The sequence below is a fragment of the Penicillium crustosum genome (assembly GCF_028827405.1).
Source record: "Penicillium crustosum strain IBT 35664 chromosome Unknown utg000002l_segment0_segment0, whole genome shotgun sequence".
Taxonomy (NCBI): Eukaryota; Fungi; Ascomycota; class Eurotiomycetes; order Eurotiales; family Aspergillaceae; genus Penicillium; species Penicillium crustosum.
In genome coordinates this window covers 2,939,085-2,966,355 of record NW_026623123.1, presented here as the reverse complement: position 1 = coordinate 2,966,355, position 27,271 = coordinate 2,939,085, and the positions used below count along the sequence as shown (strand labels likewise).

Here is a 27,271-nt window from a genome sequence, read left to right as displayed (position 1 = left end):
TTTAATTTTCTCCATCTGCTGTAAGAAATCTCTCACTTTTCACTTGGTTGAAGACGAAAAGTTGATTGTGTTAAGAATACAAGCGTTTATGTGCTCGATCAACAAATCTTGTCACCATGTGCCATTCCCATTTTCTCGGCCATTCACTTCGTCTCAGACAGAACACCCAAGCCCATGAGGCACGATGGATTGCCCAGAATACAGCACTAGCGAAAAAAAGGCATCACAATCACAGTAGGCTATGGTGAGGATGTCTGGTGTCGAGGTCCGGCTGGCAATTGAGTTAGCACTAAACCCCAAGAGAAAGAATGAGAATGTGAATATTTCAATGCAATATGCAGACTTCAGAGGAGAGGAGAATGTAGATATACCTCGTAGGGATCTATGAGACTGTCTCTGTATGAACCGTTCAGATAGCCCTGTAGCTGTGTGTTCTTCTGCTGAAGCTGTGTGATCTGCTCCTTCAGGTCCTCGGTCTGCTTCTTGAGATTCTCGATAAGAGCTCGCATTCGTCCAGCCTCACCACGCACCCAAGTCTCGCCGGTGACACGATCAGTGACTTTGCATGGGATGTTGAGGATAAGGCAACAGGCGCAACCTGCAGCATCCGGGGTACACTTCATCTTCTTGAGCTAGATATCAATCCAGATGCGTCAGTATGGTGTATTGAGTCGAAGGCAACGTGATACCGGAGCATTATGGACATACCTTGCAACGATCACAGGCCTGGCCGACACGATGTTGGGACTTCGTGACCTTGGCTCGCACCATGGCCGACCAGTCGGGCTCTGGGTCGTAGCGGCTACGGCGAGGCTTCTTGGTCTTTGGGACATTCTCGCTAGGAGCGTCGCTGACGGGGTCGCCGTCAGGGATTATAAAGTCTGGAGTATCCATGATGAGATTGGATGGTCTTGTTCCTGGAAGTGATAGTTAAATTTGCTTCCCGTCTCGTCTTCTTATACAAAACACCGAAGAAACAGATTGAGTCTATGTCTGGGATCTTGAGGCGCTTGCCTTTCATTTTCCGGGCTAGTTCCGGGTAAGGGTCACTTTTCTTGTGTTTTTCTTTTTATCTATCCAGAGGAACGGTCTGATCCAGATTTCATTCTGTATACAAAGCCTTTATCTTTGGTAGAATCCCTTTATGTAACTTCACTATCTCAGTGGAGCACATATCAACGAATTAGACTGTTTCGCCCTGCCTTTGTTGAATGTAGATATTCTCACTCAGGGTCTCTGGATCAAGGACAGGGCCATTGTTACATACTCTTGGATATTTTGCACGTGGCATACGTCCTTATTGTTCTAAGAAACGTCTAAGCCTTCCGGCCTTTTCTTTTTCTTTGCCTCTCCTAATGAGAATTGTTTATCTTTTTGCTATTCTTTCAATGGCTATGCACCTTGTCCGAGAGGAAGTTGAACTTATTTCTCTGATCCCACATGAATGAGAAGTTGATTCTTCGCATTGGTGGAATTGAAATTATGTATATATTTTTATATGGCCCAATGATGATGGGTTAATACTTGCCAGTGCAATATAATTTTCTATATGTGGCTGCACTCCTTCGCCAACCCTTTATCAGAGTAACCTCATCAGCTACACGTATAGTTCTTCAAGATCTTGCTCACATATGGTATTTATTCGCGGACTACCATTCCTAATGATGTGTAACAAGAATATTCGGTCGCTTATGTGGTCTTTTGGTGGTCTTTTGGTGGTCTTTTGGTGGTCTTTTGGTGGTCTTTTGGTGGTCCCTAGATGTTCTTTTTAGATGTCTTCCAACTATTCTTTCAGATTTCTTTTTAGTTGTATACGAAGGCGGTAAAAGAAATTATACCTTGCCCAAGAGACTTTTCTAGGTATAACCTTTGAAATCAAACAGAAACATGCACCTTCAGGAATGAGAGCTTTAGGAATCCGATGGCAAATTGCATGATTACGAGTATCATCCGCATTCAAAATAATATAGAGCCTCCAATGATGTCAAATATTTTCTTTCGGCCTGTAATAAAATCGATTCACAATATTTCTCGCCATTCAACTACTCCAATCGATTTACGCGCTGACGTCAACCTCACGTGAGGGGACACGCGGCCCAAGCTCATGTGGATCGCCGATAACGAACTCCCCCAGTCACTCCAACAGCGCCAATATACCTTCACTCGTTGCATCTCCCTACAAGTTAACCTCATTGGAGGGAACGTACATACACAGAAAACAAGTCCTTTCTCCTCCAATCTATTCGACACCACTTGGTTCTCCCATTCTGCCAGGTACTTGGCACCGACCTTAATGATAGCTTGACAAGTGTCCACACCCCACACCTCCAGCTCACTGCTTGATTGTCCGACCACATCCCTACAGCCATGGTGGCCTGGAATATCTTTCGTATAATTGGAGATCTGTCTCATGCAGGCTCAATAGGTGTCCTGCTCTGGGCTATCCACAAGAATAAGAGTGCCGAGGGTTTGTGCTCCCTTGTATCAATCCGATTGCCTAGGTACCCTGCAGATCTTACTGACACGGGCATTTGATTTAGGCGTCTCACTCCTCACGCAGCTGCTTTACGGTGTCGTCTTCGTATTTCGCTATCTTGATCTATTCGATCCCCACACATACAAGAGCGGCACGTGGCACAGCATTTGGAATGTCTCCTTCAAGCTCTTCTACCTCCTTTCCTCCTCATACCTGATCTTCTTGATGATGAAAGTATACCCGCGGACGAGAGAGAGAGAGCGAGCTTGGAAACTCGGTTCGTGGTCTGTGGCTGGGTCCATTGTTTTGGCACCGATCTCAATCTGGCTTCTCGACACTGAGTCTTACAATCCATGGATCCTTGAGGTAAGCCGGCAAAGCTCGACGTATTCATACCCGCAACTTAACTGATCCAATCATTTAGTTTTTCTGGGCTTTCTCTATTATTCTTGAGTCTGTCTGTGTTTTGCCGCAGCTCCTTCTCCTTCGCCAGACCACTGTCCCGACGGTGATTGACTCATATTACCTGCTTGCTCTGGGCTCTTACAGAGGATTCTACATCCTCAATTGGATAGTCCGCCTCTTCAACAAGGAGCCCTTCAATGATTGGATCGCGGTTGTGTTTGGCATTGTACAGACTGCCTTTTATGTCGACTTTGCATGGGTATACTATTCGCGCCAGCGGGTCAAGCTTCGCAATGGTGGTGTCGTTGACTCCGAGGACTATGGGAACAGTTGGCTGGTGAATCGTGTGGTGAATTTCCGGGCATCGCGAGTCTCTACAGACGAAGAACAACACCTTCGAGACGAGGAGGAAGGGGTGGATGGTCAATCCAACCACAACCGGTGGGGCGCCCGTGGTATTTCCATCGCAGCTGATGATACCTTGGAAACCAATGGTCACAATAAGGGACATCATCATGATGATAGTTTAGATGGGTTTTCGGGGGATGAGGACGAAGTTGATGATCACCGGGTGAGTAATCCCCGTTAAGTGATGGCTGATTTGCTATGGGCAAATTTGTTACAGCATGGCATAACTATATGTCATTGTTGGATGTTGCGCAGAGTCTTTGAGCTCTAAATGGGTTGCACGGGAAGATCCGCTGCCGTTCTAGTTTGGTAATCTCCCGAGGTTTGATACCCACATTTTTATTTCGGGCCACTTTTTGTGATAGAATTAGGAAATGAGAACATGTACGGAGCATTCTGTGCTCTGGCCCCAAATTTATGGGGGCCGTTTTTGCTCAGCCTACACCGTTTTATGAAGCTACCCGGGGGTTACTTGATGTCATTAGATGTCACTAGTAGCCCGCTATGGATCCTGATATTCCTTTAGTCTCTACATACTCTGTAGTTAGTAGTCCTGCACTGTCTTGATTCAGTCCATATGCATGGAAACCAGTAGTTCTACATGCCAGATTTTTGGGGGCTTTTTTTTTATTGGCTGCTACTTTATGGAGGCGCTCTCCGGGTTAGCCCCCAAGAGAGAGTATTACATTACTGGGGTGTCTATTCACCTCGGGGCATACCCAAAGGAGCATTCGGCCCCCACAAAATGTGTATCTTGAATAGCGTATCACATAAGATAATGTCAGAAATAATAGAAGTCCCTGTACAAGGGTGAAAATGGGAAATAGTCAACACGGGTAATCTACATAGTGCTCCCGGAAAGGAACGCTGATCTTCAGAGCCTCCCGATTTTCTTTCGATTTATATCTAGAGTTGTAGATCGAGAGATCCTTAACATACTAAGGTTAAAGAGGATATTGTGTTATTGTCCAATGTTTTGATGAGTACTTAATGTAAACTTAATATCTCACGGTATCTACGCCCAGAGCTGAATTGGGGGCCAAATACACTATCCAGAAGAAATATCCTCCCAGGTTGGTTCAACACTACCCAAGATTGGTGGGAGCTATCAACTCCCATGCAATGTTTTTCTTCTTTCTTCTTTTTGTTTTTGTTTATTTTTCAAAATCGGGAGGTGCAGATAGATCAAAAAGAAGTGGACGTATTATTTCAGGTCCAGACACGCCTGGCTTTTTTTTGGGCGCTTAAAAGCACGACGTGGCTCGGAGAGCCTGACCGAGATGCCCCGGAAGCAAACGACCACCAAAAATGTGGAGATTTGAGATCTAATAGGAAGGAGAAGAACGAAAAAAAGAATTTTTGCTCATCCATACAGAAGCAAGAGGGTAAAAAAAATATCACAAAGAAAGTTCCAAGGTTGTTCTGCACCTTTAGGATGACCGGGGTTCACCGGGTGTCTACATCAGCGCTTAACCAGCGGTCATGAATTCTCCGTGGACAAAGCCACCAAGCGGCTCGTGGGGTCTTTCTCAGCCTCAAAAGAATTTTGGATCATCCATGACCAGTCAAGAGGCGCCCGTCTTGAACAACGCCTCTGTATGGAGAGTGTGAGAATGCGTGGAGGATCGTGATCCCTCCCTCTTTTCCCACAACCGGTGTGTTGGAATCTAGCGTCAAGTTTGAGGGGTTTTCTTTCTTTTTTTCTTTCTTCTTCTTTTCTTCTCGTGGGGGCTGCCAAAATGAAACACTTTTAGAGTAGGTAGGCTGTCAACGAGGCTGACTTTTGCAGAACATCTTTTAAGAGATGGGGCCATTATCGACTTTGGGGGCAGTTGAGTGTTTTATGTCTGACTAGAAAACTAAAAATGAAAGATCTATTTTGTAATTGATGGGCTTAGTATGGATATTATTGTCATTATTATGGATATTATGGTTTTAATGGGGTTCCCTCCATTATCCACTGGACCTCTCCAAAGTTCTAAGCGCTACGCTTTGTCTCTTTTGTGGAGGATCATCCACAACCCTAAGCAGCGCACGTTTTTTTTCCTACTTTTTTTTTTGCTTTTTCCTTTGGCCCGTTGCAGTGGGTCTGAATTCATAGATTCACTTTAATTCCTATTCACCATGCAGAGTCTGAGCCCCCGGTCAGGGATGGGGGCGGAATATGGATATCAACATTGGACTATTGAGTCCGCAGCGCTTAAATATAGGCTCTCGTCGAGTCTTCATGGATCTCCCTACGTTCTAATGCGGCACAGCGCTCGCCGGCGGTACTGATCTCTGTTTTGGTGCCCTCTGAGCCTATGGTTAATACCTCGACAGATTGTTCACATCTTGCCTCACGAGGCATCCCGGTGCTGGCTGTGATATCTCTCGAAGTGGAGGACAGGCGGACTTGTGCATCTTGCTTGCTTTTAAATCTTCCCCTCTTTTTCTTGCTCGCATGAATCTTATAAGATCCGCTACCGTCGATAGTTGGGAAGGTGAATCTTTCTTTTCACCATTTGGAGCGAAAGACCTTGTTGATATACACATGCCCTAAAGACCCAGCAAACCATAGTCTATCAGCCGCCTGCAGTCCCACATCTTCTCCTACCTCAGAGTTTCATAACTCGTTTCACATTCTGCTGCTTCGGCGTTTATTCTCCCCACCCAGGCAACGCAGTGGACTGTGAACTACCCCGTGTTTTATCTGCCGCTTGAGTTGCAACCAGTCGCCATTATGTCTAATCGCTCGGATATCCCCTGCACCGAAGAAATGTCAGAGTACTATGGAGGCATCCCAGCTCATTGGCCCACGATTCCAGCGGTATGTACCTATACACCTTTGAAACAGCACATTGTATACTTCCACAACATGAGCTGACCCCGTACACAATCTAGACCCCGCTCATAGGAGTCACCAGCCCTTACTGCACAGAGTCTCTAGCTCAAAACAGCCTTCTGACACCAATCAGTCTTGCGGATAGCTCGTTTCACCCCAGCCCAGCAATCAGTCACCACTCACAGGGCTACCACGCACAAGAATACCACTATAGCCTCAATGATCCCCTCTCAGCCCCACTGGGTCTCGGCATCTCTGCACCATTCCCGAGTAATTTCCCCCAGTCTTCAGCTCCGGACCCTGCCTACCTGTATGCTCCGGACCCAAGTGGCCTCCAACATAGCGTGGCACAAACGCCTAGCCAGTCGCCACAGGGTCCACCACCAGCTAAGCGCGCCAGACGTCCGTCCTCGGAGACGCCCTCGCGCGAGCAGCCAAGTAACACACCAGTCAGCATCGCTCCCAACCCCGAAGGCGTTCTCCGAATGCAGCAAGATCGCCAGCACGCCCAGCCAACTTCACACATACTCCCCAGGATCCGGGCTCCAGGCCGCGGGCGACGCGACCCCCAAGCAGAAGATGAAGACGCATTTGTAGAAGAGCTGCGGGATAGACACACGGCTTGGAAGGTCGTGCGTCAAGAATTCCAGGAGAGATTTAAGAAAGATGCCTCCGAAGCCCGCCTACAGATGCGTCTTCATCGCCGGTACCGAGAGCGAGCGGTGCGCTGGGAAGAATCAGATGTGAGTATGTACCCCCCTCCCCCGGCAACATATAGTATAAACAAGCTGTGTGAGCTAGAGTATGTACATGTGTGAAACAGTCCGTGCTAATACGTGACTCTGTTAGATCAAACTCCTAATCCACGCCCATGGGATCTGGGCAAGAGATAAATTCCATTACCTTTCAGACAAGGTGAGATTTCCTGTCCCCATATGATATAGAAAACGTTCTAACGTGTCTTTTGATCTTCTTTTTTAGATGAAAGAACTTGGTGGTACTAGACTGTACTCGCCCGATCAATGCAGAACTCAACTTCAACTTCTAGACGCGAAAGAAAAACACTGTGATCGTGAAAGTGAATCGCCATCTGCTATGTCTGACCCTACTCCTACGACACCTACTGTGTCTCGAAAACGACCTCGATCTCAGTCCTTGGAGTCGGATATTGACGAAGCGACCTTTTAGATTCATGAGCCGTACCTTTTTTTGGGATTTTCCTTCTCTTTTCATTTTCTCATTTATTATTGTTCATTCATTTTTAGCTCGACTTTGTTCTCTTCTTCTTCTATGGTCTCTTTCTTTCTTTTATTCCCATTCTAAGATCGAGCCGATTGACTCTTTCCCCCATTATTGTCACGATCAGCAAGCCTTGGATTCGATCGGACTATGTTTGCAGAGCTGGGAGACATCACTTGCTACTACACACTTTTCTATATATTTTATTCTTATATTTTATCTTAAATTTCATTGCTTCATATACTGGATACCTTGGTCCATTCCGTAATTTTTATTGATTACGAGGCAGGTCAGACTTTTGACCCTAGATACATCCATGGATGTATATACCTACGACATATCTAAGAGGCAGCGTCATTCTAGGGACAATCTCTATAAGACTTCAGTAATCTTGCGAGTGGAACAGGGGTAGAGCTCATCAAGACTACGCTTAGGGATATGGTTGAGGAGCTCCCTAGGGTAGATGCGGAGTAGATTCCAGGCGATATCCAGAGACTCGTAGGCAGACTGACTGATGAAAGTCTGTTCGAACTTCTCGAGGAACTCCAGAGAAACCTTGTTTTCGGCGGAAAGGGCTTCTTCGCCAATGACAGCCTTCATGGCGTAGAGCTGGCTAGACACGTCTGAATGATCCTTCCGCGTGCGACCCTCGCCAATAGCAGATTTTATAAGGCGAGGAGGCGATGATAGAACGTTGATTGGTTGGTATACACCCTTGTTGCCTAGCTGCCGATCAATGAAAATTTGTCCTTCGGTAATGAATCCAGTAAGATCGCTGATAGGATGAGTGATGTCTTTTAGGATGTGGTCAGCTATAGAACAAGACAAGTAAAAGTCGTGGAAAAGGGGGCTCATGCCATCTTTAGGCATAGTCATGATAGGAATTTGAGTAATAGAACCATTACAGCCCTCAACCCGACCAGCACGCTCCTAGAGAGTAGCCAAATCGGTATACATGTAACCAGGGTAATCGTGACGGCCAGGGACTTCTTCACCGGCAGCGGAGACTTCATGTAAAGCATCGCAGTGGGCCGAAATATCAGTCATAATAACAATAACATGCTTCTCAAGCTGGTAAGCAAAGTATTCGGCAGTCATTAAAGCCAAACAAGGAGTGATAATGCGCTCGATGGTCGGATCGCTGGCCAAGCTGAGGAAGAGAGTAGTACGCTCCATACTGCCATTTGCTTCGAACTCCTGAGTAAGAATCTGGCAGTCTCCGTATTAATACCCATGGCAATGAAGACAATCACAAAGTTATTGCCGTGAGCATCCTGGGTGTTCCTAGTCACCAAACTCGCTTGTCCGGCACCGCCTGTAAGTTCTATACCCTAAATATATTAGGTAGAATTGCCCAGTTCGGTCCTTGGATTCATTTCAAAAGTCCCAAGGACATTTCCTATAGTTGTTCTAACGTATGTTTTATTTAAACTAGCAATAGGCTCGATATATGAACCCCAAAATTTCGTTCGGAGCAAGCCTAGAACTGAATATTCTTGATATTCCTAGATTTGATAGCGAAAGCTTTCCAATTCGTTAAAACAGGGTGATGCAAGTCATATTTACCCCCAGCGACCCTTGGCAGCATCTTTTTCGCATTGATAATATGCGGAATTAGGAAGAATCCAGCACACCTGATCCTCTGCATGCATCATCCTCCTAGCTGGAAATAATCGATCATTACAACTTGATATCTCCCATTTAATTGACAATGCCAGGGAATTCCGTAGCCCGGTCGGCTTGGGCATTAGCGATCTTTTTAATTGTCACCAATGAGAGATTGACAGGGGGTTAGACTGCTTGTGTGGCAAAGAAAATACTGGGAGGATTCTGGGAGGTTGGGCTTGAATATATATACGCCTTGGATGAACCCCGCGCGGTATTAGGACAAAAAGAAATGCTGATAGGGTCCTTCCAGACCCTCTACCCCATACCGCGCATTGCCCTCAACAACGACCTGCAGGGGGGGCAAGAGAGGGGAAATGGTACCCCGGTGGCTTTACTCCGTGCACGAAACCGTCTTGTGGCTGATCTAGCCCGCCAAGTCTCGGGTTGGACGGAGACTTCTACTTCTGTCAATTGAATGATGGTGATTACGGGGTGAGTTCCCGGGGCTACTGGATGGCTTTACAATAATTAGGCCCTCGGGTATGTCGTTGACTCGCATTGGGCGTATCTTGTCATCCTCGCACGGTGTTGTGAGATCTCGCCGGGTCACCGGATTCTGGAACAGGCCACTCGCGGGTCTCTTCGGCCCAAATGTCTCATGGAATCTGCCGGACGTGATTATCTTTGCTTCTGCATCTTGACTGTCGGTCGAATTGAATCATAGGACGAGTCATCAATTGTGACAGGGCCCCTGTCCGGGCATTGGTTCCTAGGCCTGGGAAGAACGGGTTGTGGAATGCACCGGAGGGAGTGGTTGGAGGCGTATTTGAATCGACATTGAATTTTAATTTGCTTGCATTGAATAATCTACTTTTGATATAAGGAGGTAAATATAGATAAAAGGGAGGAAGTTAAGAGTGACCGAGATATAGAGGTAATCGAGGTAATAGAGGGGTTACAAGTAGGAGCAAATCGACCCTACGGAGTACAATATTGTAGAAAGATAGTGAGATCTTCAAAGAAAATCAAAACATTTCACGTTAAACCATTCAAAACATAAACACTTTAAACTATATAAACATTTTTTTAAACTATAACAATATATAAACAGTATATAAACAGTATATAAAACATATAAACATATAAAAAAACATATCTTGCTATTATTACTTTGGTTGTTGTGATATGAGGTGACTCCATCCCCGCTCTCTCTCTGCCTTTCCTCACAACTTCCTCTCTCTCCTCTTCCTCCTTTCTCTTCTCTCTGTAACCTTGTCTCTCTCTCTCTCTCTCTTACTCACTCACTCTCTTTCTCACTATTGTGCTTTTAAAGTCTCTACTTTTCCCCCTTTGCTTGGGGGTTCCTCTCCTCAACCTTGCCTTCCCCCAAAGTCAACCCCATCTTCCAGCCTCATGTTCTCCCCGTATTCGGAAGAATTCGAGGTCCCCGAATCGACACTTCGACCATGCGATTTTGACCTGTGAGCATTCCCTTTGAGTTCCAACCCAATCCAGATAAGACTTAAAAAAACTCCGGTCGGAGTCTGGACTTCCCTGTGTCGCGATCTATACCTTTCTATTGTTCCTGTTACCTTTGTCAATCTGGTTCTGCCTGGGATGCGCCTGTGTCATCGTCTTTAGTGTAACACTTCCCGAGAGTTGACCCAAGGCGCGCCAGTACCAGATCCTGCTAACCCTCCTACGCGGCCTTTTTTGTATGTACAGATGAATCGGCACAGTGTGATTGAAAACCGCGTGTGTCTTTCACCATGTCGTAAGTCCCTTCGTCTGTGAACTCCGTCCGGCCTCCAGCTGTGGGAGGGAGACTGGGTTGGAATTCAAGTGCACTGGGTCGCGTTCCTATTACATTGCTTCGTCTCATCTTATGTTTCTTCTATTCTCTGACTATCTGCCTGGTTTAGTTCCCCTCCGACATCGAAGCGCCTCAAGACGTCGGCAACTACTAGCGCCCCCCCGCATATGCTTGCTCAACAACAGATCCATCCATTTCATCGCGTCCCAACCTTTGAAGGCATCCCGATTCCGACTGCTCCTATACCTCAACAAAACCCCGGCGCTTCGCGCAAACGTCCTCCTTCTCCTGCGGGATCGTCAGCCATGATGGCAGCCCCAGGGAATCCTGCGGGTGGGATTGATGACCCCGGCGCCATTCCCACAGTCGAGTCTACGCCCAAGAAAAAGGGACGGACGAATACCCCATGGACTGCAGAGGAGGAGCAACGACTTAAGACAATGCGCGATGCCGGGCGTAGTTGGAGTGAAATCGCTAAGGTGCGTCGCGGCGTTTTTTAATAGGCTGAAACTATGGGTTGCTGACCTGGGATTTTTTTTGACTTGTCGCAGACTTTCCCGACCCGAACCGAGGGCAGTGTCAAGAAACATTGGTATAAGGTACGCAATATCAAGCGAATTTGGTAATACCGCGTCTCGTCTTACTGACACCTTACGCAGGACATGCACTACGCGGAATTTGCCGAGGATGAGGTATGATACCGTTTTTTTCTTTTTTTTTAATGTCCGTTGTCGCATCCGCCTCTGACGTCGCACAGTCTGTGAAGCTTCGTGAGGCGATCAAGGAGTACGAGGCGAATAAATGGAAGGTGATCGGTCAGAAAGTGGGAAAGCCTGCCAAAGTGAGTGTCTGAAGTTCCTGCATGTCATTGTGCATCCCATCTAATCGTAATATTTTCCGACAGGCCTGCGAACAGTATGCCAAAGAGCATTTCAAGAACGTCTGACCACGACGCCTCTGACGAAGTGATGATATCTTTTCCTTAGCATCTTTTTTTATGAATTTGGCATTCTCTCCTCCGGATTCCCTGCAATTCCAGAGCGATGCAAGTTTCATCGGTGGCCGCTGGAGGCCTCTGATTTTACCAGGCAGATGGAGTTGGTGTGATCTGGATCTCTTTATTTCGATATTATCCTTGAATCTCCTTGATATGCGCTATGAATACCTGCGCATCCTATTTTTGCGATCATGTTTTCCCAAGGCGTTGTCTGTTTTGATATGACAAGCGCTGTTTTCTTTTGGCGCTTTTGTGTCCATCAATACCATATGATTCCCACTGGTTCCAGTATGAGGAAATTGCATAAGCAGAAATCAGAAACCCGATTGTGTTGTAAGTAGTAGTTAACTAGTTATCTACATATCTCCATACCTATCTATGTGCATAGTACCATACTATGTAGTAAGGTGGAGGCGGAAAAGCCAAAATGAGACGATCTTATTTTTTTCCCCGCGGCAATCGAATCTTCCCCCATTTTTTCCCCCACGGGAAATTGATCGCTTTTCACTTTGGTTACTTGCTGTTACCTGTCTTCATTTTGAACTTGAAAAAAAGAAAAGACAATTTCGAAGGTAACCCAAACCCTGTGTGATTGCCTGATCAAGTCCGCTGACGCTACAGTGTGTGTTCATAGTGACTCTTCTCGGAAGGTAACACAGCCTGTGACAAGGGACGGCTACCATGAAGACGAGTAGTGTGGTATTCTCTCACGATCAAGGTATCTAGGACAAACCTCCTGCATGAAGACCGGTGTTCGACTATTGTCGTTCTGAGAATATACGGTTAAACTTGATCTGGGTAATTCCAGCGAAAGGACTCAATGCGCTTTGTCTCTCCTCAGGAAAATAGGTATGATACTGACATAATCGCAGCATGGCTTCAGAAAATGAAATCACCGCCCTAGCGGTGCACTCCAACAAGGAAGACCTGACGAAATTCGCACCTGAAACCCCCGCTGTGGCCAACAAGGATGAGGGACTCTACGGCGAAACCACGACCAATCGCCGCAATCCCGTCGGATCACGATTGGGCTCCATTATTAGAGCTTTCGAGAACCAGCTCATCGAGTATAACCTGGAAGCGCGTGGTATCGAGCGAGTTGCTGCGGATGAGCGCATGAAGCGCCACACGTGGATGTCGTATCTGCAAGTCTTCTTGCTTTGGATCTCTATCAACCTTGCACCCAATAACATCACCCTCGGGATGTTAGGGCCTGCCGTGTATGGTCTCAGCTTCCGGGACTCGGCCCTTTGTGCTGTCTTTGGCGCCTTGGTTGGTTCCATCGTCTCCTCTTGGATGGCTACATGGGGACCCGTTTCCGGGATCCGGACATTGGTACGTAGCACGTATTGGATATGTTGGACTATCATTTGATTGGGAGGGCTAACTGGTAACCAGGCTTTTGGAAGGTATTCGATGGGCTGGTGGCCTAGCAAGATCATTGTTCTTTTGAACCTTGTCCAGATGATTGGATATGGCTTGATCGATTGCGTCGTTGGCGGACAAATCTTGTCTGCTGTCTCCCCTAGTGGCATGTCCGTTGCTGTCGGTAGGTAATTCGTGAGCCTCATACATCACTAGTGGCACTAACCCTGATATTCTAGGCATCGTGATCATCGCGGTTATCAGCTGGGCTGTGGCAACATTCGGTATCCAAGTCTTCCACTACTATGAACGGTTAGTTTGAGAGATTACTGCCACGAGGAACGGTGTCACTGACAGGCCTAATGTTAGATTCGCCTTTTTACCGCAAGTAATTGTGGTTTGCATCCTTTTTGGAGTGTCATCCGTGAAATTTGACTTATCAACCACCTCTGCCGGCGATCCCCGGACAGTAGCTGGCAATAGGTGAGTCTGCATCTCAAACCTAAGAATTGAAGCCCAGGTTTTCTAACATAGCCCCAGGTTATCCTTCTTCTCCATCTGTCTGAGCGCCGCAGTCACCTACGCCCCACTAGCAGCTGACTTCTTCGTCTACTACCCCGAAAATACCTCCCGGGTGAAACTCTTCAGCCTAAGCTTGGCAGGCCTCATGTTCTCCTTCACGATGGCCCTAGTCTGCGGCGTCGGGCTTGCCTCGGGCATCTCCACACACCCAGAGTACTCCGCCGCCTACGAGCAAGGTCAAGGAGCACTAATCGTCGAAGGATTTGGCCCGCTGCATGGCTTCGGCAAATTCTGCTCCGTGATCTGTGCCCTAGGCCTGATCGCCAATACCGTCGCGCCCACTTACTCCGCCGGCATCGACTTCCAGATCCTCGGTCGCTACGCCGAAGCAGTACCACGGGTCATCTGGAATACCATTGCCGTTATTATCTATACCGTCTGCGCGCTCGTTGGTCGGAGTAACCTCTCTGAGATCTTCACCAATTTCCTTGCTTTGATGGGCTACTGGGTTGTCATCTGGATTGCCATTGTGCTCGAGGAGCGATTCATCTTCCGTCTCCGCACTGGATATAACTGGGGCATCTGGCGGGATCCGTCAAAGCTTCCCCTTGGAATTGCGGCTTTCGCTGCCTTTGTTGTTGGCTGGGTGGGCGCCGTATTGTGTATGGCGCAGGTGTGGTACATCGGACCCATTGCCAAATTGGTCGGTGAATATGGTGCTGATGTAAGTTTGAATCCTACTACCCATTTCTGTCTCTTGGGTCTAACTAATCACTCGCTAGATGGGTATTTATGTCGGGTTCTGTTGGACTGCGCTTGTTTACCCTCCTCTCAGATTCGTCGAACTTCGTTTCGTGGGTCGGTAGGCATTGGCTGATATATGATGTCATGTCTATAAACATATGACAACTCGATCTTGCTTCTTTTTTCGACGAGGCTTTACAGGTCTCATTACATATTTCTACTACTAAAACTTTCTGAATACACATGTACATTAGATTGGGAGTGGTATATGGATAGACTTGAAAAATAGAGATCTTTTTTTCTTTCCATTTGACAGCAGTACTCCTAACTCCAGTACCAAAGAAATTCTACTAACAGGAGTATCGGCGGTATTTCATCTCATAGGAACTACAAACCCAAATAGACAATCATAGGTCAAAAGTAACAACCCCACCCACACTCTCATTTCATCTACTAGAGCACTATAGTACAAAAGAGACGGAGGAGTCACCGAGACAGAACAGAGACAGACGCAGCATAATGTTGACACTGTATTGGGATTTCCAAGCAATAACCAAAGAAAATCGCCATTAAAGATTTAGCGGTACCAGTACTCGGGCTTGACGTAGTCGGCGAAGGTCTTGGGCTCGACGTGAGGGGGGTGGTGGTGACCGTGGTCGTGGTCGTGGTCGTCTGAGAGCGAGAATTGTTAGCATACCCAACAGATTATCATATATTAAGGCAAAGAAAGAAAAAAAAAGGTCGGGAAACATACGGGAGTGGGGGTCCTCCTCGGGTCCGATGTAGTTCATCTTGACCACGTTACCGCACTCGAGGCAGCGCTCGATGGGGCGCTCGCGGGAGACCTAAAAGGCGTAAAGTCAGTCTCTGGAACCGGATATATTAGCCCAGTTGGGCTTGGATGGGGCGGTCATACGGTCAGCCAGTTGACCTGGTGGGAGTCTGCGGGGAAACCGGTGCAACCGGCGTACTGCTCATCACCAGCGCTGTTGACGATGATGGGGTCTTCGATGGAGCCTGCATAAATCCACCCATTTGGTCAGCCAATGTCTTGGGTCTTCGTCCCAGAGCAACGATCATGCGATTCCGTCGTATTTGGTCATACGGGAATTGGGATGAGAAGTTGAGGGAGATATTAAGGAGTCATACCCTTGCGGGAGGCATCAAGGGGACGCATGTCGAAGATGTCAATGCCCTGCATCTTTCCGATGAGCTCCAGACGCTCGAGACCGGTGGCCTGGTCGAGATCGGTAGGAATGGTACCGGGCTTGGCACCGGGAGCAAAGAGGTCCTCCTCGCTCTTGATCTCTACATATCGACAAGAGAAATAGGTCAGTATTGTGTTCTTTAGATATTTCTTGTAGATATCCACTTGAGGTAGAATGACGAGCCGGGCCCGTGGCTCGGGAAAAGTATCCGCATGACCAGCACCCGAGGTTCCATAGCGTCCAATTGTACGCAGATGCTCGAGTGGGTGAATATATGAATATTTCTCGAGCCACAGAGGCTGGAAGAAAAGCAATTGACTGCCATGGGGTCGGGGGAAAGCACTAACCTTCGAAGGTCAGGATCTTGCCCTCCTGCTTGGGAGTCCACTTCTTCTCATTGGCTATAAAACTTTCACGTTAGAGGGTGATCACAATAGATATTTCAGATCAATTGACTGCAAAAAAAATCACCCCTTGTGTTGTGGTCGGGGGTGCGCAGGGATTGGAACAGTTGTGCGAAGGTCGGATCATGCCATTTGAGGAGTTACGTACAGCGAATGATGGAGGAGGAGAAGGGGCGCTGGGCGAGGGTGAAAGCGCGAGCAGGCGAGCGCCTTGCGAGGGCGGAGGCTGTACGTTGGAGGAACATTGTCCTGGAGGTTATGGGGTGGATGACGCGGGGCGTTTGGGGCAGGAGAGGGAGTTTGGAGGTTTGAGGTTGGGCGAGTTTGAAGCCGCTTTGGTCCGACCTCCTGTGATTGGCTGGCTCAGCTATCCAATAGGACCACGAATGATGATGAGTCAGCCCTTCTGATTGGCAGAACATCGGAAGCTCTGGACGGGCGGCATCAGCTACGAGCGGCAGAATGTCCGTTTCGGAACATCTAGGGCTTCTCTGTGTAGGGCACGGGGGTGACATGATATATTGACAAAGAATTATTTAAGGAGACACAGGATATATGCACTATAAGTCACAATATAATAAACAAGTCCTTCTAAACTACAGAAAGTCACACCGAACATCATTCAAGCTCTTCTGCTCTCAGCTTACACGCCGCTGGTGGTATACCGGGCCCAAGCTTCCGGGAAATGTGTGTCCATTTGTTGTCCTCATACTCCTCCAGCGCCTTTTTCAGTTTCTTATCCTGTCCTAGGAGTTAGCCCAACCACAGTTTCTTAAGTTATGGGGTGATAACCATACCAGAGCATCATCCCAAACCACATCTCTTTCCTTCAATTTGGTACAGTAACGGACTTGCAATGTTTGTTGTTTTCGCCCGGGAAAGAAGCACTCAATCTGCCGCCAGGAAAACTTCCATTGTTCCTTCAGGGCTATCAACATCTCATCTTCCTTATGGCCGAATCTAGTCTTGGGTGCTTTTGGCTCAGGGTATGGTGTAGGTACGCCTGGAAGGTCCATGAAGCTACGGTCGATTTGCGGCAGGTATGATTCAGAGCCCTGATCAGCAGAGCTCGTACCAACCAGTGATTGGGATGGTAGCCGATGGTGGTGATGCTGTTGAGGGAGAGCAGCCTGGAGGTACTCCTGTTTTGATGCCTGGTGGGAAGACGAAGGGCCGACGTGATCGGCGTACGTCAGGTCGGTCGATCCGCCTGCTGAAACCGGTGGATCACCCATGGGTAGATTTTGCAAGATAGGTCGGTACCCATAATTGTGATCAGTGTCTTCATTTGGCCCAGGCCCATTGTCGGTACGTTGTCGTTTTCTGCTACCTTGTATTGGAGAGAGTCTATAACTGTGCGTGTTGTAATGTGAACTTGGCTGGCGTGGCGGCGAGTGATTCGTGATAAAAGTCGATGGAGACCCAAAAGATGACTGAGTTGTATCAGAGTGGTAGCGAATTTCAGGCCTATCTTGGAGCAACTGCGATGCGCCATAGGAAATGATATCCTCCCGATTCGCATCCTTACCACTGTCATGAGGAGCGTAGTTAACCATGAAGCCTCGATAAAGGTCCGCTGGTGTTGTAGACATATATAAACAACACCAGGGCTTGCAGCCCCAGCAAGTGGCTTGAGTGGCTGTTGGGAAATGAACGATTTCAGGGCGTGTTTATTTCCCAAGTGTCCCCCTCGAGTCGAAAGGCAAACCAAAAAAAAGGCCTTTGCTGTCACATAGGAGGAAGATGCGAAGAGAAACTTGTCTGCATATGCAATCGCAATAAAAAAAGAGAAAGTACTCGACGCGTTGACGTGCAGAAAAGGATAGATAGGGTTAGTTTGGGTCGAATTGTAGGCAGATCTTGCAGAAGAATCGATTATACATAATGTTTAATAGGGTGGAATAACAAAAATATTTATGCCTAGATTATGAGCGAACAAAAAAACCAGGAGATGGACATATCTATAACACCATCTGGAGAGCGCCCCTGAGAGAAACCCAACCGTGGGCCGGTGACCAAGTTGGAGCGTGCGTTGCCGGGCTGATTCTATCAGTATCCAGTGGACCGGACTGCAAGAGCATTCTGAATCATCAACTATTTCGCGATAGGCAGGTTGTATCCCATCTTTCCGGCCTCCATAGGTGTTCTTCTCCCTTTGCTTTCGCACAGACTCCCAACACCAAGGGGAGGGGTTCAAAAAAACCCTTCGAAGCGGTAGAACCTCCCCCGAAAGCATTGTTGGCAAAGCGGTTATTAATGGTGGGGGTAAACACTAAATGCAAAATATGGGACCAGGGTAAGTCCAGGGTCAAAAGTGAAGAGCCATGGCAAAAAAAGACACGGCAGACAGGTGAAGCCTGTCAGACTTCGGGGACATAGCAAATCAAAGAGCTCATTTGTTGGACGGATCTTCCATGCAACAGCGCCATGTTGCTGGGAAAAGAGGTGGACAAATCGTATCGGCTGATTGAGACGGTACAGGCTAGTCGAGTAAGCGATGGCAAGCTATTCTATTGCACCGGGTTTCTTCGGAGCAAAGGCCTGCGGGAGTCAATCACATATGTCCAATAGAATAGAACAAGAGAACAGGGGGGTGAAACATATACCCGAAAACAAGATTGGCGTTTGGGCTTGACAGAGTTCAACGTGGTTGGAAGAAAGGCATTATAATAATCGCAATAGATCATTGGAGGAGATGAGGGTTAAGTTGAGTCACATCACTTATTTTCCCAGCCACACTCCTCTCTTACCCTTTCGCACACCCTGTTGGATTTGTTGAATTTGTCGAATGGAAGATCAGGAGATGTGATTCGGAAGGACTGCCGAAATGTGCTAGCTGCATGCGGGCCGTCATCAATAGAAAAAAAGGTCTGATGCATCAAAGCGGGGAGCTTAGGCTGACCTCGATTTCAATAGATGCATAGCTAGATAGAGATATATATATATTCCTTTTTCTATTTCCTTCGGACCTTCGGCTGAGTTCTATAGTTCTGTTGGGCGCCTGCTTAGGCACATACGTCGCGGCAATCTTTATAGGGTGATGCAAACTAGTGCATTCCGAACCCAACCGCATTCTCGTATACTTACAGGGGGACTTATTAACTGATTATAGAAATAAAAAAGACAATTGATGTGAACAGGGAATGTATTCGCAAAAGGAAACTCGTACTGTACAAATCCACACCGGCCTTTTTCCTAGGTTCTCGCTGCAATACATGAATTATGGTTGTCGTGATACAAGAACCGAAAAGAAAGAAAAAGGAAAAGAGTACAAAAAAGACAAACGCTTGGAAAATAAAAAAGATGATTGTGGGCCTGATCGGCTGCACATTTTAAGCAAAGTTGTCAGACCGGTCAACCCAGATGTCCTCGAGCTCAGCGAAGTTTTGGAAGTGCAGGGGACGGTGTTGGTCATCGTAGAACCTAAGCGGAGTGTCGATCTTGACGTAGATAGGTCTCTTCTCCACGCTACCAAATGAGCTGCCCATAAAGCTATAGTTCCAAACATTATCCTCCGGCACAAGGAAATAGCCGCGGATCTTGTCACTGAGGAGCAGCTGACACTTCTCACCCATGTTGGTAGAGAAGCCTTGGGGCTGATCGGAGGTGGTGTCCTTGTTCTCTGCGCCCCACTTGTAGCCCGCCGGAGTGAGACCCCAAGCGGCAAGCGAAACTGATCCAGGAGTGAAAGAGACAGTCATGGTCACGGTCTTCTTATCCCACGAAGGATGCGCGTTCATGAGGCGTGCGTGATGTGTGACATCTGCCGCAGACATGTACGGCGGCTCATTGCCAGAAACCGTATGGATGATACCGAGTGGCTCCAAATTTTGGAGATAGTCGTGCTGCGGCAATTGGTGTGGCAGCTGGACGTCCCGAGTGTTACCCACTTGGGGGATCATGACAATAGTGCGGACCTCCTTGACCTGATCATTGTCTGGGGGAGAGCTTCCGTAGATGTAACCCGTGACCTGCACTCGGAGATCGGCGATGGTGATGAATCGCTTGAGGACGTTCTTGGGCATGATGTAGGTGTAGCCATCGTCCCGAATGTCGTCAGAGGAGACATAGATGTTGTTGGACCTCGTCCGGAGGTTGGAGGTTGCGATTGCACGAGTACGCCACTCTGTCTTAGATGCAAATGATTGCTGTTCGTACTGAGACGTAGTGGTGACGATGATGTCCTCACCACGAGCGTTTTGAGTCTTGGTCGTCACAGCAGTAAGCTGCTTCTGCTCTTCTTGCTGCTTCTCGATCTCCGCCGCCTGCTGTCGCTGCAGGGAAGGCGCACTAATCTCCATACCCAAGATAATATCACGGACTTCGCTACTGGTCAAGCTCTGTACGTTGACGTTGTTCTTCTTGCCATAGTCGTTCAAGATCAGATCACGCAACTGCACTTCGACCTTAATCCAGTCCTCATCAGACAGGGATGGCCAGATGTGGTGTTCTTGAGTGATAACAGTCTTATCGGGGCGAAGAATGATCTTGGCTTTATCGATGTTGACGTGAAGAGCCCGAAGAATGAGAATGAGTCGAGAAAAGGCAGTGTACGGGGAGATAGACTTGAGCCACTCATCATACAAGTTGAAAAGTACCATCTGAGGCTCGGTGGCACGGAGAATCATATCGGCCAATTTCTCGACCTTCATGGCGGCCTGGAATGGAAGCTGGAGCTCAGAGGCACGAATGGAGATGTTAGGGAAATCGAGCAGGTGGACCTCGAGAGGATCAAGAAGACCCTTACGGGTGACAATGAGTTGCTTCGGTTGCTCTTCCACGGGGAGAGACCGAATAAGAGCTGCAACTTCTTCGGCTGTCTTCCACTTGGCCAACTGACCCAGACGCTTTTGGCCTGCCCAGACACTGGTGTGGATGATCTTCAGGAAAAGCTGTCCAGTCCGAGGGTTGAAGATGAAGATTGCACCGTTAATGGGCTTTGTGGTCAAGTTACCCTCAAAGGTCTTGTGGATCGTGACACGGTACACGTTAGTGTCGTCGATAAAGAGCTGAATCTGCGGGCTGAAGAGCTCGGAGTAGTTCTGAGAGTTGAGGAACTCTTGGCTACTCTCCGAGGCATACAGCTGGAGACCCTTGCGGATACGCTCACGCAAGACATACAAAGCTGGGTTAGCTTTCATGATCTTAGCCATAGCCTGCTGAACCAGAGTCTTGAGGCCTGGGAAGTACTGTCCGTAAGCCGAGAAGAGGTTGTATGCAAGATCAACGCCAATCATCAATCCGGTGGCGGAAGGATAGATACTCATGCTGTCCGTGGTGTAGTCAAGGTACTTAGCACGAACGTACCGCTCAATATCGTGAGAATCGTAGTCACCATATCTGAGCTGCACGTCGATCCAGAACTTGTTTGTCGTAGTCGGCTCGTACACGTCCTTAGTATCGAAGACAAGCGAAGGTCGGGTGACATTCCATTTGTTCGTCGCAAAGAGCAGGATATCCGCACAAGAGCTGTTCATCTTGTAAGATTTACGTGGGTGAATAGTCTCCTTTTGAACGGCCTCGATGCCAAGCTGCTCTAATTCTTGATCCAGGACTTGACACAAATCCATAACCACGGATTCGTGAATCTTCTGCCACAAATGGGCACGGAAAATCTGAATCAACGAGATTTTTAGAGTGGGAATCTTGCCGTGCAAGAAGATACCAGTCAAATCAAGTTGCACCTGGAAACCAACGTAGACGTTGGCACGGTTGATGGTCGGCGACCACCAGAGGGTGAATCGACGGTTGGGAATCTGGTTCAAACCGGACCGTTGAGCGTTCGTGAGCTTCTTGAACTTCATACTTTCTTCGAAACCACTGTTGTGGAGGACAAGGCGGTCATAGCGCAGGTAAAGCTGATCTTTGTCGACTCGGAAACCAGCCCATTCTGTCTTCTCAGATTCGAGGCTAATGCTCTCGATCTTGAAACTGTGCAGTTGAGAAGCTGGGCTTTCGGCGCCCTTTTCAACCGCAGGAGATGTGAAGGCACTATACAGGCTTCTTTCCTCGGTGGAAAGGCCAGCAAACTCGGCAGCAGTGATCTCCACTGTTTGTCTTTCCGAGCTTTGGGGACCCTTGGAGGCCTCCTCTCGATACAGCACTAGAATGTGATTCGGCGTCACCACAAGATCTTCTTTCTCGCCACCAATCTTGACGCGGTACAGGCGGTCGATGCCATTCACTATGTTGAATGCACGGCGAGGCTCTCCGTCGGGACCCAAAAGCTGGTCACCTTCGCGCACATCCTCGACATTGATCTCAGTACCATCGTATCGCAAGAGACGGGTTCCCTTAGCAAGACACGCTTTTTCCCAGAACAAACCTTCCCAGGATGGGAAAGCTGTCGCCTTAAACAAGGTGTGCTCGAGAATTGTTTCGACACCACCCAAGGCTTGGATAACATCAGTGCGGTAAGCATTGAGGTTCCAGAGTTTACCGTCGTGTCGCTGGCTAGTCCACCAGAACGGATTGCTCTTCATCAGCTGGTATTGCTTGAACTCGGCGCGGAGGCGGAAGCCCTTATCGAAACTGAGAGTACTGCGATCCTTCTGGAAGAGCGTATTGATACGGGGAAGACCACGATCCCAGCTGTCCTCTAGATCCTCCAGGGTCAGGCGGCGGTTCTGCTGCTGGGCTTCCATACGCTTCTGCGAGTACTCCATCCAAACACGCTGAGAGTCAATGAACTCGGCTTCCCAGGGAATGATGTACCGGAAGATATTCGGAATCAATGTTTCCTCGTCATGAGACATACCCGCTCGGAAGTGGGTGATACCAGTATCCGTCTGCTTGGACCAGCGCTTATCACTGGTGGGGATGAGGATGTGAGATCCTGAGATCATACCAAGACCTCCAAGCTCCTTGGGGGTGTAGAAGACCGCAGGAGGGAAACGAGACGGCATCTTAGAGTTCAGACCAATCTTAACTCGAGTCTGGATCTTCGTTTCACATTTCACGATAGTATCGAGAAGGTTGACAGTGGACACAGCAGCCTCGCGGTAGTAAGTGAAAAGAGCAATTAGAGCAGTGTTCCACTTGTTGGCAATCTTGGTGAATGTGGTCGAACCAGAGGACATAAGGATTTGTCGGATACGGTTATTGAACTTTTGAACATCCTCTTCAGTAACCTGAAGGAAAGCATGTGCCGTACGTTCCTTGGTAGCATTATCAACTAGAGACCAGACACTGTCTTTGACCGAAAATTCTTCGTTCATGTTCCGCATCTTGGGAAGAATCCGGACTTCGAATCCATTCATCGAGAACAGCAAGTTGGGGTTGTCCTTACTGTACACGCTGGCGAATGTATCATCCCAGTCAATGGTGGTGATGGATCTTGGGAGGCGGTTCTTCATGTCCCAGAAAACCGCACGACCAAGGTTGACGTCGTGACGCATCAAGCGCATACGACAATCGCGAGGCCAGCACTTCTTATTCTTGTAGCCAATGACGTTCTCGAAGTTAGGGTCGGGATTCTCGGTCAAGAACCGCTGAATCAGGTCACGGGAGTCATCGGCCTGGAATCGGAAGAAGACCCAGATCTTGTCAACGTAACGGGTGTACAGACGGATGGGGTGTCTTGTCTCAGTGGCTCGATCTCTGAATTGCAAGAAATCGTTGGGACTTCCCGGAGGACCGGCCATCTCACTGGCTCTTTGTAAACCAAGTAGCAACAAATCAATCATCAAGCCGTAGTATTGGAACACGAAGCCCGAGAACTGGAGACCGCGAATCATACCATAGCTGTTGGTGTGGTTCATGTCCTTATAGCTGAGCTGAACATTGTTCTTTGATGTGATGTAGTCAGCCAGGTTGTGGTCCATGATCAAACGGAGCAGTCGGTTCAGCAGAGTGATATCAATCTTCTCGTAGACCTTGGACAGCTCAGTCTCGATCATCACGTTCGTCTCGCCATCGGCAGTCTCCCAGACATTGGACAGGTTGTTGATGCCCTGTGTCCACTTGTATGTGAGTAGGGGAGGAACCTCGGAGTCGGAGGGCTTGATCCAAGCAGGGAAGAGATGGCGCTGCTCCGCTTGGTACCAAAGGTACTGATCCAAATAAGCGTCGGTGATCTTTTCGATAGGCTCAATATCGTAGACAGGGTTGATGTTGTTGTAATTATCGTTCATGTCGATCTTGACCTCCTTGAACGCTCTCTGTGTCAGGAGGAATCGCTTGATTCTCGCCAAGGTTGTGCCGGGGGAATCGTAGGCCTGTTCAATAAGAGCCAGCTCCTCTCGCTGGGTTTGGTTCAGTCTACCCTTCACAGAGTACGACTCGCGCAGTCGCTCAAGTGCAAGGATCAGGATTTTGGTGTCGTGCTTGTAGGAAACACTGGGGAACGGAATCGGGGAGAACTTGCGAGACTCCAACCAGTGAACCATGGTGGTGTAAATTGCAACCGCCTCTTCAGATGAAACGTAAGGGCCGTCCTTCAAATAGTTGTGCTGACGTTCTTGCTCGGACTTGAGCCAGAGACGCGTGAGTCGACCAAGGTTCTTCTTTGCGACAGTCTTGTCAACTGTGGCACCGCGGCGAATTCGCTCTCGGTTGTAATGAGCGACAGAAATCCACCAGTCGGCCTTGCTTTTGACGTAACGAAGAATGATGTTCTCAATCGGTGCGGGCAGGCCGGGAACCTTCCATGGAATGTTACTCTTCCAACATCTCCAGGCCTCTGATAGATGTTGCAAAACCACGTTGACCTTGTTTTGCTTGATACCCTCGGGCATCATGTCCATAAGATCGGCCATGACCGAGGCACGCAATTCGAGATCGAAGTGAGATTCCACACGCTGCTTGGTGACGGTTTTGGCAACGCCCTTGCTGTGACGACCTTCAAACTGGCGAGAAAGCAGGTTTCCAAGCCAGCGCTCAAGCAGGGGAATGATACCACGCATGAAGAAAAGCCAAACTCGCCAAGCGGGTGCCCAGAAACCACATCCAGGACCCTTACCAACGGGGCCAGAGTTAAATCGGTAGTAAATCAAATGTTTTAGGTCCTTGCAGGAACGGATCTGGTGCATAAGCTTATACTTGTACCGATACATACCGGTAAGCTGACCCACGTGGTTGAAGGCATAAAGAATACCATCTGCGAGTTGGAAGGCATCGATGTTACCCAGACGGTATTGAACTTGGGCATCGACGATGAGCTTAGTCAAACGAAGAATTTCACGCATCAAGTGGAAAGCATTTCCGAAGCGAGACTTCTTACGCTCCTTGGTGGTCAATGTCTTAACAGGCTTGAGGTTGAAGTTGTAATCAAGATGGAGATAAGTCAAATTCTTGCGGTGAATCAACAGATTCAGCATGTTGAAACCCTGGCGACAAACTTGCAAACCAGCCTCAACCCAGTCGATCGTTGTTTGCTGGAAGAACTTTGTGGATTTGAGAGTCTTCATGAGGTTCTGCTTGCTCTGGGCTTTGGGTGTTCCCTTGTGCAATTCGTTGAGAACGTAGGTTTTGAGCATCTTCTGGTACGAAACTCGGACCTTGACAGGCTGACCCTGGGGGCAGTGCTCCAAGTACCATTGTTTGACCAGCGGCACATCCTGCGCACGAACCATTTTGCCAGATCTCTTATCGAATGGGTGAGGGGCCCACCACAGAGCGATGGCTGACGCAGTGTCGGATGTGTAAAGCTCTTCGTCATCAAAGAAGGGCTGGACCTCACCCGGAAGCTCAAATTCGTCGTCTTCATTATTGCCAGGCCCGAAGATTTCGTCCTCGTGACTGACGGTGATATTTTTAGGCGCGACGGAGCGGGAGGAGATCGGGTTGATGACGGGGTCGAAATAGAAAGCCGGCAAATTAGGGTCCTCGGTGCGAACGTAGACCACCTGGGGATGGGAGTACCAAGCGACCTTGACGCTTCGAGGTAGGGTATTGTAGAGGAAAGGGAAGGTGACTCGGTACTCAGTTCGAATCGGGGCACGGAAGATGATGCGGTCAATGGCGTTGAACTCGCTGAAATCTTCGTCATTAGGATCGATATCTTTGTACAAGGGCTCAAAACGGGGTCCACCGGGAATGGCGACGTTAAGAGCCTTGGCTGTGAAGAAGCTGTTCAAGTCGAACATGTGATAGTAGTTTTGGTCGACAACATCACTCAGGATCTGGTGACTGAGACGATGGAGAGTCGCCATCTGGGGAAGAGACAAATTCCATTTCTTGTAGCTAGGACCATTCACGTGGGGGGTATCGAGAAGGGGGCGGTGGTCATAGAGCCATTCATAAACTGCCGCATCTTCGAGCTCATCCAGTTCCATCTGAATGGGCTCCAAAGGTTCGACATCTTCGATGTTTTCCGACCATGAAAGAGGTGGTTCCTCGTCATCAAACGGGGGAAACGCATCCGCTTGAAGTGTCTCCGGTCACTTTTCTCCCGACGCATGCACATCCACATCGTTGCCCACTGGGCGTGAAAGACAGGCTCGATGACACGCGGTGTCTCATTGACTAAAGTCAGACATCCGTTGACGTGATAAAGTACCTTGACTTCTCTTGCTGACTCCCAAGGCATGGGCATGTTTTCCAATAGCTTCAGGACGGCATGAGGCATGAACTTGAGCGCACCGAGATAGCTCCGCTTCTCGTTGGTGAATTTCTTCTGCGAAACATCACCGATATCTCGCACAATTTTCCGCAGATGCTCTGGTGGCATATCGGCCTTTTGTGTCTCGACAAATCCTGCTTTGCGCTTCTCACCGAACCGATTTCGTTGCGTGCGCAGCCATTCATTTTTCTTCTGCGCAAATTTTGCGACGTTCGGGTCGGCCGGCGGCTGGTAGCCCGGGGGCGGCGGCGCCATTGGCATGGAGGGGGGAGCTGCACCCCATCCTGGAGGGGAGGAGGAGGGGGAGGCACTGATGCCATGATGGTGATTGATGGATGGAACCCTCCCTCGTAGAGGTTGTGTTGGTTCCAAGTCGCGTCAAGCCAGGTTGAAGGTCATGTGTAGCAAGACTTGCAGCTAGTAAAAAAAAAAAGAAATACAACTGAGAGAGAGAAAAAAAAAGCTTGGTGATGGGGAGATAGAAGATTAAGATACAAACGCGACAAAGATAGAGATCCACGATCCCATACGCGATGTGACTATCTCTGCTCCTTGTCTCCGTCGAACTTTGAGAAGTGGCGGCTCCGACTGGCACTATTCCGCATTGGGACTAGCGCAACCTCGCCAAATCTGCGCTAGCGTCGGCTGAAGCAGAAACCCACACAAACCCATCTCGACATATTTCACTCTGCTTCAC

The 27,271-nt window shown here is 48.4% G+C and overlaps 8 protein-coding genes across 8 annotated transcripts; 4 read left to right on the top strand and 4 right to left on the bottom strand.

Annotated features, from left to right (window-relative positions):
- Positions 1–344: 344 nt before the first annotated feature.
- Positions 345–894, bottom strand: N7487_004624 (putative C6 finger domain protein; the record flags this gene model as incomplete). Its single annotated transcript, XM_056872371.1, has 2 exons — positions 345–632; positions 709–894. 2 exons carry the CDS (start codon positions 892–894, stop codon positions 345–347), a joined length of 474 nt encoding a protein of 157 aa, XP_056730091.1.
- A 1,473-nt stretch (positions 895–2,367) lies between these two features.
- N7487_004623 (ER lumen protein-retaining receptor) lies at positions 2,368–3,470 on the top strand (the record flags this gene model as incomplete). Its single annotated transcript, XM_056872370.1, has 3 exons — positions 2,368–2,467; positions 2,541–2,842; positions 2,901–3,470. 3 exons carry the CDS (start codon positions 2,368–2,370, stop codon positions 3,468–3,470), a joined length of 972 nt encoding a protein of 323 aa, XP_056730090.1.
- Positions 3,471–6,011: 2,541 nt separating this feature from the next.
- Positions 6,012–7,301, top strand: N7487_004622 (uncharacterized protein; the record flags this gene model as incomplete). Its single annotated transcript, XM_056872369.1, has 4 exons — positions 6,012–6,098; positions 6,173–6,856; positions 6,963–7,028; positions 7,095–7,301. The coding sequence occupies 4 exons, from the start codon at positions 6,012–6,014 to the stop codon at positions 7,299–7,301; spliced, it is 1,044 nt and encodes a 347-aa protein (XP_056730089.1).
- A 423-nt stretch (positions 7,302–7,724) lies between these two features.
- Positions 7,725–8,528, bottom strand: N7487_004621 (V-type ATPase B subunit; the record flags this gene model as incomplete). The annotated part of the gene is made up of 2 exons (XM_056872368.1): positions 7,725–8,282; positions 8,340–8,528. The coding sequence occupies 2 exons, from the start codon at positions 8,526–8,528 to the stop codon at positions 7,725–7,727; spliced, it is 747 nt and encodes a 248-aa protein (XP_056730088.1).
- A 1,845-nt stretch (positions 8,529–10,373) lies between these two features.
- Positions 10,374–11,719, top strand: N7487_004620 (SANT/Myb-like DNA-binding domain-containing protein; the record flags this gene model as incomplete). The annotated part of the gene is made up of 6 exons (XM_056872367.1): positions 10,374–10,441; positions 10,883–11,252; positions 11,325–11,372; positions 11,433–11,465; positions 11,531–11,614; positions 11,678–11,719. The coding sequence occupies 6 exons, from the start codon at positions 10,374–10,376 to the stop codon at positions 11,717–11,719; spliced, it is 645 nt and encodes a 214-aa protein (XP_056730087.1).
- A 924-nt stretch (positions 11,720–12,643) lies between these two features.
- Positions 12,644–14,523, top strand: N7487_004619 (purine-cytosine permease family protein; the record flags this gene model as incomplete). The annotated part of the gene is made up of 6 exons (XM_056872366.1): positions 12,644–13,105; positions 13,169–13,319; positions 13,375–13,447; positions 13,505–13,618; positions 13,676–14,381; positions 14,440–14,523. The coding sequence occupies 6 exons, from the start codon at positions 12,644–12,646 to the stop codon at positions 14,521–14,523; spliced, it is 1,590 nt and encodes a 529-aa protein (XP_056730086.1).
- Positions 14,524–14,978: 455 nt separating this feature from the next.
- N7487_004618 (uncharacterized protein) lies at positions 14,979–17,605 on the bottom strand (the record flags this gene model as incomplete). Its single annotated transcript, XM_056872365.1, has 8 exons — positions 14,979–15,073; positions 15,156–15,246; positions 15,318–15,418; positions 15,551–15,709; positions 15,957–16,010; positions 16,162–16,380; positions 16,661–16,754; positions 16,811–17,605. The coding sequence occupies 8 exons, from the start codon at positions 17,603–17,605 to the stop codon at positions 14,979–14,981; spliced, it is 1,608 nt and encodes a 535-aa protein (XP_056730085.1).
- Positions 17,606–19,345: 1,740 nt separating this feature from the next.
- On the bottom strand, positions 19,346–26,835 carry prp8 (U4/U6-U5 snRNP complex subunit PRP8; the record flags this gene model as incomplete). Its single annotated transcript, XM_056872364.1, has 2 exons — positions 19,346–26,376; positions 26,397–26,835. The coding sequence occupies 2 exons, from the start codon at positions 26,833–26,835 to the stop codon at positions 19,346–19,348; spliced, it is 7,470 nt and encodes a 2,489-aa protein (XP_056730084.1).
- Between the last annotated feature and the right edge of the window lie 436 nt (positions 26,836–27,271).